Here is a 13,924-nt window from a genome sequence, read left to right on the forward strand (position 1 = left end):
GAATAAAGTTTTCTATGCTCAACAACGCAGTTAGACTTTACCACTTATTTTACACCCTCACTACTTCAATGTAATGCAAAATGAGGCGGCATCAAAAAGATGTGTAAATTACATCTGGCTTCCAGGACACTATCTGGCTGCCAGGATGCGTCCGTAAATATTTATTGCGAAACATCAGTGAAGTGTGTGAAGGTGTGGATATCTGCCAGAAAGAGTGTTTGCTTGTGTGTGTGTCCAGCTGTGCAGCACTCAGCACACATGCAGCTCTGGCAGGAAGACGCTTCCCAACTCGTGATTTATTTTACTTAAGCCTTTTTGGTAGCCTTCTTCAAGCCTGACAGAAGTATATCCAATTCCTAATTAACTTCAGCTTGACGAGAGTTACAGGTTTTGTGGCCTCATTTTTCAACTAAGCAACTCATAACTACTCTAAACCCAACACGAAAACCTACTCTCCACATTTCCTTCAAAACTTTTTTCCATCCTACTGGAAAGCACATTTGGATCAATATCTATTCTGTAGTGCCCATTAATTGCCCCAGTAATTATTGCACCACTCTCTTGCATTGCATTTGAGCAATAAAGTACATGTAAACATGCTGTGTGATTCTGTGTAATGGCTATCTAGGTGATCTCACCAGAGCCATGAAAATAAACCACTGAACTATGCAGGCTACGAAGCAACACTTCCAGTATTTACAGCCTATCATTATTGCACAACATATCAAAATGAATACCCCTCTCTTGGGCAGCTTACACCCAGGCTGTAAGAATAACTGTAAAAAAGCTCAAAGTTAATGGGAGCCTGATAAACTGCAAGTGTCAAACAACATTATGAAAGACTTAATGTGGAAAAAAATCAGGACGCAGTTAAGGAAGCAAAAGTGGATCTTCAGTATGACCTCATTTTGAAGATCCATCCCAACTCGAGGGTGCTTTCCAATTTATTGACTTACTTGTTAACCTCACTTTCTAGTCACTGCCTTTCTTGATGTGTTCAAGCGTTTTAAGCATTTGATATTGTTTAACAAAGTGTAACCCCCTGACAGGGGCCACTCTGTCACTGTTCATGATTTTGCTGTAATGAGTTGTTTTTTTTGGTAATTTCTACCATGATGCTTGAAGCATTTTAGATCACTCTTCACATTACAGTACATTCAGCAGCCTGCATGTTATCTCTGATCTGAAGCACTCTTGCTATGGGTTTGATTTGTTTTTTAAAGATGCATATTTTTTCACTGGCTGTACTCCCTAAAAAATAGTATCCTCTATCCACCCTTCATCTCGGTCTTGTTAAAATGGTGGGTTTTCAATCCAAGTCTAATTTTGTTTTACATGTACTGTATTCACAAAGTAATAGATCAGAAGCCCATAAATAAAACAAAAAATGTAATACTGTTATGCTGATGACTTGCATTTATATGAACAGAATTCAAGCAATGCCTTTGTAGCCATTTTCTTAGAGTGCCTTCACCGCCCAAAGTGTCACAGGTTAAATAAACAATTTCGGAAATTAGACTTTTTGGCTTTCTACCTCAAAGATATTGCTTCACCATGAAGTTGACACATTCTCTCCCAATGCAAAGCCTTTCATTTCAAGCTAAATTCAAGCTATTAACTTTTCACAGAGGTACATTTCTAAAATGCAGAGACATTTTTGCATCCACAGGGAATCAGAAAATAGTTATCTATGCTTTAGTTGGTTCTTCTTGAGATCAAACAATGTTGTCTTGCACTTTCACAACAGAATCTTGTTTTGCATTTTCACAATGATTTACTGTCATCTTCCAGAGTGGATTTTCCCTAAACTACAACAGTCTTGTATTAACACTTTTTTGTATAAAGAGGTCTTCTGTTAGACTAATTTTAACTTATAGACAGTCTGCTTAACATATATTAGGGTTAGATTTATAAAAAATGTAAGTCAGCTTTTAAAGAATAGTGTAAAGAATACAATACTGTAATACAGTTATTTGCTTTCTACGCTTGCTTTAATCGATCGTTTGACTTACTTTGACTATACTTTTATTAATTTTCCTTATCTGACTGAACTAAGCCATAATAGTCAATAGATGGCCAGAAAAGTTTGTCCAACGGGAAGCTCTATCTATTTGGACATGTTAGCAGGGCAACGTTAGCTAACACATAAGCTAAAGGAACCTGATAAGCCAAGGTTCTGCAAGTTTTTTTCAAAAGATTATTAGGAATGCTCTGGAATTACATATTAAAAATGGCTAATTGTAAAAAATAATAATCTTTCGAATTAAAATGTTGTTTCTATTTCAAACTATTTTTTATAAAAGGAATTCTGTGCTATTAAATCATGATATAAAGACATGTTGCAGCACCAAAACCAACATCTCCAGTATCAATTAATTCTAGCTTGCACCATATAGTTATTTCATTTCTGTGTCCTTAATGGTCTTAATGACTTCAGTTTTAACTTGACAAATAAAAAATCATCATTATCATATTCATAATATATATGTGTAACAATGTCTCCTGAGAACATCCCCATGGATTAATGTGCAGTTCATAATTGTATCTCTATAAGGCTGCGATTGTAAACACTCTCTATCTGCCTGCTGAAAAGGTGTCTGAATAGCAGAAGAGGGAAATGGATATTGAGTGAAAAGACAGATACAGAGTATGCAGCTGTGCGCTGTAAGGTGGCAGCTGCTGACTGTGGAAATCTTTTGTGTGTGATAACACACAGCAAGAACGTATGTGAGACTGTGAATGATGTGCTTTGAAAAATAAGCGTCACTGTGGTATGCCTATACAGCATACAGTATATAAATATATCTATATGTGTGTGTGTCTGCGTTTTATATATATAAAGGCTCAAATAAATACATCAAAAATACATTTAATATTTCATTTTTAAAAGGCCTTGGCTACACATTTTTTTGTAGGCTTGGCCTGTGTTTATTTTTTGGCAGGGCAAAAAACTGATAAAAAGTCTATCAAACTATTTTTGTAAACTTTTCCAGAGGCTGTGGCGCAGTGGCCTAGTGCATTGGTGTTCGGATCAGGGGAGCACAGGTTCAAACCCCACTGCAGTCAGCATGTCGTTGTGTCCCTGGGCAAGACACTTCACCCCAAATTGCTCCTGGGGCTTGCCCACAGTTTTGAGTATGTTTGGATAAAAGCGTCTAACAAGTAACATGTAATGAACTGTAATGTAATGATGGGGGTGAGCTTATCTGCCCTCATTCTAGTAATGTAATGTTTTCCAAGTCTACCTCAAACATTTTATAAAAGTGGGACCATGGGGAACATGGATAGCAATATAGACATCCAAGGGTTGACACATAACTCGCAAAACTTCCTTTATGGCACTCCATATCAAGTGTCAAAGCACTTGTTTGCATCTACTGTAAAATAAACCAAATGATGTTATTAGAACATGTCTTATATGAATCAAAGTAGTTACTTACAGGCATAGTCTGTCCACCATGCAAGCTGTTGATGGCGGCCTGCGCTTCTGCGTGGCTGGAGAACTTGACAAAGGCGCATCCTGTACACAGAAAACGAGAGAAATAGAAGGGAGGGGCACAACATCAGGGAGATAGCCTTGAATATATGGGGGAAAAAACACAATTCATTACCGTTGTTTTCATGTTATCTGGTTTGTAAATATATTCCGCCATTTGTGTGTTGAGCGCATAACTCTGAATAAATCAGTCTAATTGTAGTGAAGGCATTAGCTGCGTGGAACATCCTGTCCCTCGCCCATTTTCTAAATCCAGCCCCTCCACTTCGGAGCATGGAGCCAAGGCATTTACTATCCGGACTTGTTTGTGATTATTAATCTGTTTAATATTTACACATTGTGATTTGTGTGCAGTCACTCATAAAAGAGATTATGATGACAAAGGCATAGTATTGTAATCTGCCGAATCTTTGCTCGCATAACATTTGAGATGGATGGTGGGGGAGGGGGGGGGGGGGGGGGGGGGGTGGCTTTGCTCAAGGGGCATTCAAATCATCTCAAATCTGTTGTGTAGTTATGCACAAAAGGAAAGTCAACATAAAAAGTTGGCCGGAAGACAAGGAATGGGTGTTCTGGCGCCTCATCGCATTAACATTTCAAATTATTCAAGTAGACGATAAAAATGCACCATGTTTTTTTGAAAGGTTACATATTCTAACCACATGATTGCATAGTGTATCAGTGTGTAGGTAAGGACAGGCACTGAACTACGACAACGTAAAGAGAAGTGAAATACAGTGGAACTGAAATGTGGTAATTTTGTAAAAGCCATTAAATTAACCAGGAGCTATTTCTCTGAGCTTTATGGTGGTCATAGACTGAATAAGGTATTCTGTTATGTCCTATTCTTATCCTTGCCTTCAGGTAGCTCATGTGTTAAGTCAAGAGATACCTAATTAACAAAGTCTGCCCTCTTTTCATCGATGGAGTCGCACCAGTTTCTGATAACTAGACAGGCTTTTTACTGAGTTAAATCCCTGGTTACTTGAGGACTGCTGTGACCTATTTAAAAAACGGTTACATGTGTTCATATACATTTATGCGTTTGACATTCCCAAAGGAGTCGTTATATTTGGTTTAAACACTGGAATGTAGGCCCTGAGGATGGTCTGTGTCATTCACTTCAAGAGTCAGCTTTGTTTCTCAGACAAAGAAATAAATAATTTCCCCAACAAAATCGAAAAGATTGAACTGCAAAACATGCAGTGTGTGCACGATGGAGAACAATATCCCCCTTTACCTGAGGCTCTGTTCACATTCCAGCCATATAATAAATGAGACATGTGGTAAATAGTAAAGGCCATGTGTTTCCTGTACTGTCAAATGTCCTCAAAGCTGTATAGATCTACAGAGGCAAACAGATAAGTCAAAGAAGCCTTTGATTCTGTCACAGCGCTCTAGCACCCTTTTACTTCGCTTGAACGCCCCTCTGGGTGCAGGCTGGAAAGGTCTTCATTTGTCCAACTGAAATGCGTCAGCCCACTGCGTGCCATTTGACTGCGAGTCTGTCTTTGAAGGAACAAACACATTTAACCTTTGTAGTTGAAATAATAAGAGGCAGTTTGTTTCTGCACAAGCCTTTTTGTTTTTCAAGGCAAGATAACTTGTTATTGGTTCCCTAACAAGGCTATCAGATAGTGTGCCAAAATCCCAGTGACCCCAGCAGCAAAAGCCCAACCAGAAAGACTAAACTGCAGGGCTTGGCAAACACCATCAATGGCAAAGTAATGTCAAACAATGTCACACTAGAAATTCAAGGCTGGATCCTCCCTTTTCCTGACCTAGAAAAGAAAAAGTGAAGGGACACAGAGCAAAACATCTCCAAAGAATTGCTCTACAGCCTCATAAATTATAGTGCACATTTGAGTTTTAGAATTTGATAGCTCAGAATGAGTTGGGGGGGAAAAGGAAAAAGAGAGATTGTAATGCTTTCAACCGAGAGAATCTGCGCTGCCTTTTGAATTCCCGGGGTAATAATATGTATGCGTGAATTCCATCCCGCTGGATGGGTGACATTTATAACACAACTTAATTATAGACCTAAAAGCCATCTCTCTATTTTTCCTGACAATTCAGGGCTCTATTCAACTCTGGAAGCAAGTGTTGCACTTTGAAAGTACTTTGAGGAGCAGCGCCATAGAGAGATGGATGTTAAACTTCTCGGCCTTTTTATTGGGTGAAGAGGGGTGCTGAAAAGCTTCTGAGTAGCATACATTTACATCAACAGGGGACAAAGCCTCCATCATGGAACAGATAGCACTGTCAATTTCAAGGTCTGTCTCATTCAAATTACAGGAACCTCATCCCAGGCGAGGCGGCTGGCAAAATAATTTGCCGTAACATCCCGTAATGATTGCGTAGGACTGTTGCTCAGTGAGTGATAGGACCAGATACCTATATATGAGACCTTTGTCTGGTGGTAGCATTCATACTTAACATTGCTCTACATTTTCCCATTTCCTAGCAGTGAAAACTTGAAGAATAGGTGATGATCAAGCCACTTATAATAGAGAGACAAATACTAACACAGGAAACGTATGGCATGTGAAGAGAGGAGAAAGCGATAGAGATGAGGTGCGGGGTGCAGGAGGGTGAAAAGGAATGAAAGCGCGAATAAGGGAGAAAACTAGTTCCTGTTTGACACAGCAGCAGCGGCCTTATTTCATTCCATGTGCTGTCAATCAGCTTGAGGCATCTGAGCAGACAGGAAGAGAGGGAGCCGGAGAGACAGCAAAAGAGGAAACAAGCCACGGAGAAAGAGAGGTAGTGGGCCGATGGGGCGACGCAGAGCAGTAGACCCGGGATTAACAGTGAGAGGAACAGATGTAGACACAGATATGCGTGTGGTTCAGTATAGCCAGTCTTTCTCTTTGATATACTCAGACGGCTCGCGAATTATCAACCCTTCTCCCTTGCCTTCCCACATATCTGTTTCACACATCCAGTTACCTCATATAGGAGAATAAATCACAGTCAACAGAAAAAGAAAAGGGAGGTAGAAGTTCTGAGCAATATCACCGGCGTTATCACTTCAAATGTGGCTGTGAGACAGAGATCCATCATAGGCCGATGGGGGACCCTCTCGCTCCCTCAGAACAATCCCACCTGCATCGCACATCCATCTATAATTTGACCACGCTCTAATAACTAAATAGCACATAAGCGACCGACATGAATACATAAGCTAAACGAAACGCGGAGCACGGCTGCTTTATTTACAGTAGGACATTATCGTCCAATGGGGTCTCTGGGGAGGGATAACGGGAATGTGGGAAACACACATGATTACACCCCTTCACTTTACAGATAACAGGAAGAAGAAGGAGGAGGTGGGGGGGAGAGAGGGGTTCTGAAAGACGAGGTGTTGTTTGATTTCTTTTTTTTTAGTAGAAGCCCAGGGTGAGAGGAGCGGCCGTGGTGAAGAGACAACATAAGAAACATTTTGGGAGGGGAAAGAAAAAAGGGCGAGATAAAGGAAAAGTAGAGTGAGAAATAAAAGTGAAGGGAAATACATAGAGAAGTGAGAAAAGGAAAGTGGGAGGCGAGGAGGTGTCGGAGAACGGTGACAATGAGCTATGAAAGAAATGCAGACGAGACACATAAGAGGTGGTGAAAAAACGGAATAGCTAACGGGAAGGATGGGCTATTCAGAAGAGCAGAGTGAAATGCAGACAATGAGATGAGATGACGAAGCATGGGTCTACAAATGAGTAGAAAGAGAGGCGGCATATGTACAGACAGACAGACAGACAGACAGACAGACAGACAGATGGAGAGATTTAGAGGGACAGACAGGGAAAAAAAGAGTGGGTGGTGTGTGGGCTCTGACCCTTACTGGCCCCATCAGGCCCTCGCAGGACGGTGCACTCCTCGATCTGGCCGAAGGTCTCGAACAGCCGCCGGACGTCCTCCTCGCTCTGCTGCTTGCCGAGCATTCCCACAAACAGCTTCCTGTCTTCTGGATGGGAAGAGAGGGAGGGGGAGGAAGAGGGGGGAGGAGGAAGGAGGGAGGGAGGGAGGGAGGGTGGAAGAGAGGAGAGAACAGACACATGCTACAGCTGATGGAACCGTTCTGCTGAGCTGAGAGGAACTTGAACTCAAACCACCACCACCACCACCTTTTATCAGCAGTCTGCTGTGTAGAGAATACGTTGCTGTTGTTGTTGTTGTTTTTGTTGTTGATCGTACTGTTGTGTGGTGTGCCACCCCACCCTGGTATGAGAGAGATGTATTCCTGTTTTCAGGGAGCTATTGAAGTCTGCCGCGGTGACGTTTGATACAGAAGATGTTTTGAGCGCAGGTAAAAGGCGAAAAAAAGAGCGGAGATGTTTTGCGCAGGAAGTGCAATTGTTAGATCGACCGGATGCTTTAGTCACTTAGTTTAAAGAGAACATGGAACAAGAACAATGTATAACATGTTCTCATCACTAAAGGAGTAGGAATCATAACAAGCAAGAGCAACTGAGCAGTACAATCTATGCAATGAGAAACTCGGGAAAAGTTCAAAACAGCCAGCGTGTTCTGGTTCCTCATAAAAGACTCAACTTTGTCATCCATTTCCACTTTATGATGACAGCTTGTAGAGTATGTTGTATAGAGACACACTTAAGGAAATCACATTTCCTTAGTAAAAGGGCTTATTTAAAACTGAAATTGAGGAACAAATACTTAAGAAAAAGTGTATAAATGACTAAGTAGTACAATTAACAAACACAATTTTGCGCATAGCCAAGTGTTGGTCGCCAGGAAATAACAGATGAAGCTTTTCTGTGTAAAGTTGTCTGTAGATAATTATCAGCCAAATGTTTGCAAATCTGTCAAACTTCAACAAATCCAAACTAAAACTGAGCTAGATTCACATTTCAGAAGAACAAATATATTACTGCTATTTTGTGCACCCACAGCCGAATTCTATACAACTGTTCACAAGTTAAAGGGGACCTATCATGCAAAATGCACTTTTGTACGTCTTTTATACATGAATATGTGTCCCCGGTGTTCCAGGGAACTCACCAAGTGTCAGAAAACACAACCCTCTCTATTTTCCTCCATACCCAAATCTCTAAAAATGGGGCTGCAACGGATCTGATAAAAACTGATCCAGATTTGAACACTGTCCTGACGTCAGGACGGTGGCGCTACGGCTATTGGGCCAACTCCACCAATCAGGAGGAGACAGCCACGGCCATTGCCGTTCGAAAGCGCTGGAGACGCTGTAGTACATATGCCAGGCCTGTAGGTGGTGCTGTTCTCACAGAATCAGCCCTTGCAAAAACAGGGGTAAAAAAGTGCAAATTGAGCGAAATGAGGCATGGCTAAAATGCATGATCTGTTTGGTATTTTGAAAAAAAAAAAGTATAAATATGCCTTATATAGGTATGGTCCTACACTATATTATTATAATATAGCATGATAGGTCCACTTTAAATTGAAAATAAGATGCTTTTTCTGAGACACATATCCACAATAACTGTGACCGCGACCTATGGTTTTCACAACCAAGTGATAGTGATGGTTGTTTGCAGAGAGCATTACAACAGAACATAATACTCATGAAAGTTACAAGGTCTATTATCATGCCTTGAATGAATGGCAAAGATTTACAGTATATCGTTCATATTGTGAGATATGAACTCCTTCACTTAATATTCCTGTTAAATCTGTGTTTATTTAACTGGCCTCCTTCCTTGTGACTAGGTTACTTAATTGTGTATAGAAAAAGTTTGTAAGATGCTTGTCGTTCATCTTGTTCTTAATGGCCATTCATATGAACTTTTCAAACCATTGAGTGCAATGCTAAACATGAATTCATTAATATCAGGGCTACATCCTGAGTATGACACAGTCATTGTGTCAAATTCATCTCTCGTAAAGTTCAAGGGTAAGTAGTCATGAAAGAGTTTTAAAGTGAGAATGTATTTGACTATTTTCAGTTCATGTGCATCTAGTTGGATGTTCAATCTGAGCTGAGTACTGACTTCTCCCAATTTCCTGACCAATAGTCAATTGAAGACAAATTTGCAGTGTTAGTCCTCATTACATTTAAAGGGCAGCTCCCCCCACACCAATATCTTCAACACACTTCCTGAGCTCCAGAAGGGGGCGCTCTGGTTCAGACCTATACTCTTTATACTACGACATTTTGGGCCAGTCAGAAAGCTGGATATTCCTTATTAATCTTTCCAGTGCCCTGACATTAGACAGTGCATTCATCTTCTTTACATCTTTTCCATTATGCATCTCCTATTCCGCCGTGTTGTGGAATGAAATGGCTACTAGCAAGAACCCATCGCCAGAACTGATGGAAAGTGGCAGGAAGAGGAAGAAGAGTTTATTGGAAATGACACTGTTGATCTTCAGTGCGAGTCATTTGACTGGTAGGGAGCGGGCGAGGAGCGGAGGGCGAGAGCATCACCTGGGCCTCGACAGATGTGACGCCTCCTGTACCTGCCAGGCCCCATTAGACGCAGCTGTTCTAAAAATAAAGCACCAGGGCTTCCTTTTTTGCAGCGGGGAAATCGGATCCTGTTCCTATTCCTGTAAAGTTCAAATGAGACACGTGCCTGCTTCCCCGCTTGGCCACACAAATGAGCACCTGCATAATCAATAAGGCCTCGCCGCCTTGTCTCTACTGATGGTGTTGTAGCGGTGGTGTCAGTCCATGTTTCTGTAGTCACGCCTCACACAGCAGGAAGTCTCAAACCCACCAGCTGAGCCTGCTACTCCTGCTCATTACTGTCCCCCCACCCTTGGAGCTCCAGGGCAGAAACCCAGAGGAGATCGCCACAGAGACACCCACTTATGCTGTCCACCTAGATTTAGCAAAGACCGTCAGAAGGACAGACATCTTGCTGGATATCGGACATCAACCTAGGAGCTGTAAAGTCAGCTCTGAACAGGTGTTGGAGAGAAATGAGCCTGACCCCTGGCCATGGCAGCAAAGGTGAAACATGAAACGAGACAACTGCCCATCCAGAGCTCACATGACTTTCCCCTGATCGCCCCTCCATCTTTCTGATTTGCAAAGAGGTGTCACTGGTACATCTTAAACGGGCAGAGTGCAGTTTTACAGGCCTCCTGCAGTGTGTTAATGTTTTGGGACAAAAGTCTCATCTCGGTCCTGGCCCGAGGAGATCTAATGGCGGCTTTACAAGGCTAATTAACAAGCCATGAGCGAAGTAATGAACTTTCTAAATGTGCTGGCAAATGCAAAAATAAATTACACCCCAGTGAAGGCATTAAAGGAAGTGTGAGTGTACTTGGGAGCCTTCCTTTGGGAGAGCCACAGCGAGAAAATGAATTTGGAGCTGCTATCTTTTCATTGCCTGACCTAAGAGTGTCTCAGTCGACCGACTGCCTGCCCCGGCCAGAGTCTAGATTGCTATTAATTAGTCCACTTTGCACCTGTCTCCAAAGCAGCTCTTATTGGATTTTACATGATCTCGCTCATCTCCTATGGCCACTTGCAAGCCACTTTAAATTGGCATTTTACGAATATGAATAAATATCTTGTAATACACCGAGCGCACCACGACTCAATGACTCCAAAGAGAAGTAGGTCGAGGAGAAAAAAAAGGACTTTTGCAAACACATGGATGTACTTTTTTTCAAGTGCAGTCGTGTATTTGCATTAAGAGGGGTGAGGACCTTTCTATGGAATTGTCAAGGATACAAAAGTATGACAGATCTCATTGAGCTCACTGTTTGACCTCTGGGTACTTATCTCTCAATGAGAGGGGCTCATCTTATCCTCTACAGAGCAGGGGCTCACAGCTGGAGAACATTTGAGCTCTACAGCACTTCTCTGCTCTCCTCTGTAGAGACCTTTGTAATGTGCACTTTTAAACCTTGTAACTACTTAAAAAATAGAATGTGTGTGTGTCTGTTAGTTATGATAATAAGCAGATACAAGGAAACAGTGTCTTGAAATGTGTTTGTGTCTATATGGAAAAATATGTTATATGAAACGTGCATTAGGGCTGCAAAATGTACCGAAATGTTATACAAATTGCAAAAAGGAGTACTGCAACATCCAGATTGTAATTATTATATTATTTTGCAGTACAGCTTCTTGTTTGGTATCGACCCTTTATTATAATTTTGATATATTTTTCAATGATTGGGTGAATAATGTTAAAAAATAAATATTGATTCAATTGCAATAATCGCAATTAGTTATTTTATGTATTATTTCAAAACTGAAGCCCTAACGTTACGTTAACGCCTATACACATTTGTGCTAGAAGACATATAACCTTATTTTCAGGCCATTGTCAGCACTCCCTTTCACACACAAGTCATCCACATGTCGTTTTGTTTCCTCATCTCCTGGCTAACCGTGGGAGCAATTGTGTGGAAAATGGTTCCATGTCAGTCTCCAGCCATGTCCAAACTGAGGTGGCATGTGGACAGCTCCGTTTTATGAATGCAAATAAAAAAACGGAGATCAAAAAAGTTATCAAAACACTACTGACATCTGACAATTGCTTGTCTCAGGAAACCTTTTCATTTCAGCGGCCGGTATATTAAAAATTAATGGATTTTGCACAGATGCCATATGCTGTCAAGATTGATGCTTCTCCCCCTGGAATAAAGTGCTACTTGTGGTATAGGCTGAAGTGTATGCATATAGATTGCGCTTTCCCTTTCCTCTGATCTCCTTTTGTCTTTCTATTGCCCTCTCAGTATATTTCTCTTTACCCTTTATTGTCATGCCTCACTCTACTCTCCCTCTCTCCAGGCATAGAGTCAGTTATTGACTATTTTCTTTTCAAAAGTTTCTGCTGGACTTAATGGGAATATTCTCTTTAAAGAGTTTCTCTCCTGTCCTGGTAAATAATCTTTTTTCTTTTTTTTTTCTTCTTTTTTTTTTCAACGATTCTATCACTTATTGCCCGCTGGCAGCAGTCAGGGAAGCTTGCTAGTAGTAAGTGTTCCGAAAGCATGGACAGCTGCATCCAACGATAAAAGACGCCTGCTAGGCCGCTGGGTGCATTTCAAATGCAGAGTAATGTTCCAGGCAGCACAACAGAGAACTTGTGCTTCTTATGGTCTCATTAGAAAAGCCTGATGCTGGTGCGCTGCTGCCTGGGAGGTCCGCCACCAGACCCCCTCACACATGTGGGCGTACAGACCGGGTGCACTACATTTTCAGAATGGAACATTGACTGATTTTTCATCATTACTGCATTTTCTTTTTGTTTAAAAACGGGACTAAAGGTGCCATTTGCTTTCAGAATAGGTTTTGGGTATTCTTAACCAATCATTTTAAACATATACAGGGAATCATTTGATTTAATATTTATTAATAAAAAAGCATTACTCGATGGAAGTATAATACTTAAGGATTTCATAGTTACCCTGTCAACCATTTCCCTACAGTACAGTGTTTCATTTAAGTCCCTGTAATATTAACATTTGCTAAATGCTAAATGCAGTTTCAATATGCACAGTGCATGTTCTAATTATTGTAAAATGAACATGATATACATTGGTATCTGTTGAGCTGAATTACTCCAACCTGCTTGGTTGCTTTTTCTTTCAACAAACATCTTCAATAACCTAATGAGTACAATTCTACTTACAGTATAACTCAAAATGAGTTGCTACCAGGCAAACAGAAGTAATTAGACCCCATCCCAGTGAAAATGATGTGTCTAAACCTTTCTGCTGCTGGTCCCAATCTGATGTATGCAAGTGGATTATCCGGTATAGTGAGGTGGTAAATGGAATAATCAGAGGAGAACAAACATTATAATTGTCAGTGTATCAGGCCCCGATGAGAGGAAACAGGCTATATGTTTGTAAATGCATTACTTATACCACTAAAGCTGTCATATCTGTTTACCCAGGGGAGTGGGAGGGGGGCTGTCAACCTTCTTGTATGCATGCACGATCAAAAAACAAGCTCAAAAGGATACTTGTAAGAGAAATGTGTGTTGCGACATCTGCCCAAATAGTCATTTTTCTACATTTGAAACATCTCTCCTAATGGCAAGGTCGAATCATGGCACTTTCCATAAGTCAATGCCTTAAAACCTTAAATGAATTCACTGTTTGAAATCTCTGAACTATTTTTCCTGTTCAAGTGTCCCCAATGTCGGTGTGTATTTATCAGCACACACATATCAACCGCTGCCAGGGTTCGTCTTGACTTTTCAGAGTTTTGCACGATCGTGTCCAGAGGCACAGAGGGATCTTTTGGCTTCATTTGCATGTAAAGTGGAGCGTGCTCTTCTGTGGGCGTGAGGTGCCTCCAGACAGCCCCTCCCATGTGGCAGACTGAGGCAGCCAGAAGCCCTCACTCTTCCCTACCTGCTGGGGTGGGGCATGACAGCACACTGCGCAACATCTTAAGGTCATGTCAATCTCTTCAGTGCCACGACTGGGGTCAACCTTCTGAAGAGCAGCAGGTTGGCAAGGACAAAC

At 41.3% G+C, this 13,924-nt stretch overlaps 1 protein-coding gene across 8 annotated transcripts in view; it reads right to left on the minus strand.

Annotated features, from left to right (window-relative positions):
* si:dkey-205h23.2 (CUGBP Elav-like family member 4) overlaps positions 1–13,924 on the minus strand; it is a 142,160-nt gene that overhangs the window by 33,834 nt on the left and 94,402 nt on the right. For 4 of the 8 annotated variants that reach the window (XM_034130814.1, XM_034130810.1, XM_034130812.1 and 1 more), the window contains exons 4-5: positions 7,326–7,454; positions 3,441–3,520 (exon numbers count right to left, since the gene is read on the minus strand). In XM_034130814.1, the coding sequence (XP_033986705.1) occupies positions 3,441–3,520; positions 7,326–7,454 (209 nt within the window). The remainder of the gene's footprint in view (positions 1–3,440; positions 3,521–7,325; positions 7,455–13,924) is intronic. The other 4 variants (XM_034130815.1, XM_034130811.1, XM_034130813.1 and 1 more) reach the window with 3 other exon arrangements.

This window comes from Trematomus bernacchii, unplaced genomic scaffold (genome assembly GCF_902827165.1).
Source record: "Trematomus bernacchii unplaced genomic scaffold, fTreBer1.1, whole genome shotgun sequence".
Classification (NCBI taxonomy): domain Eukaryota; kingdom Metazoa; phylum Chordata; class Actinopteri; order Perciformes; family Nototheniidae; genus Trematomus; species Trematomus bernacchii.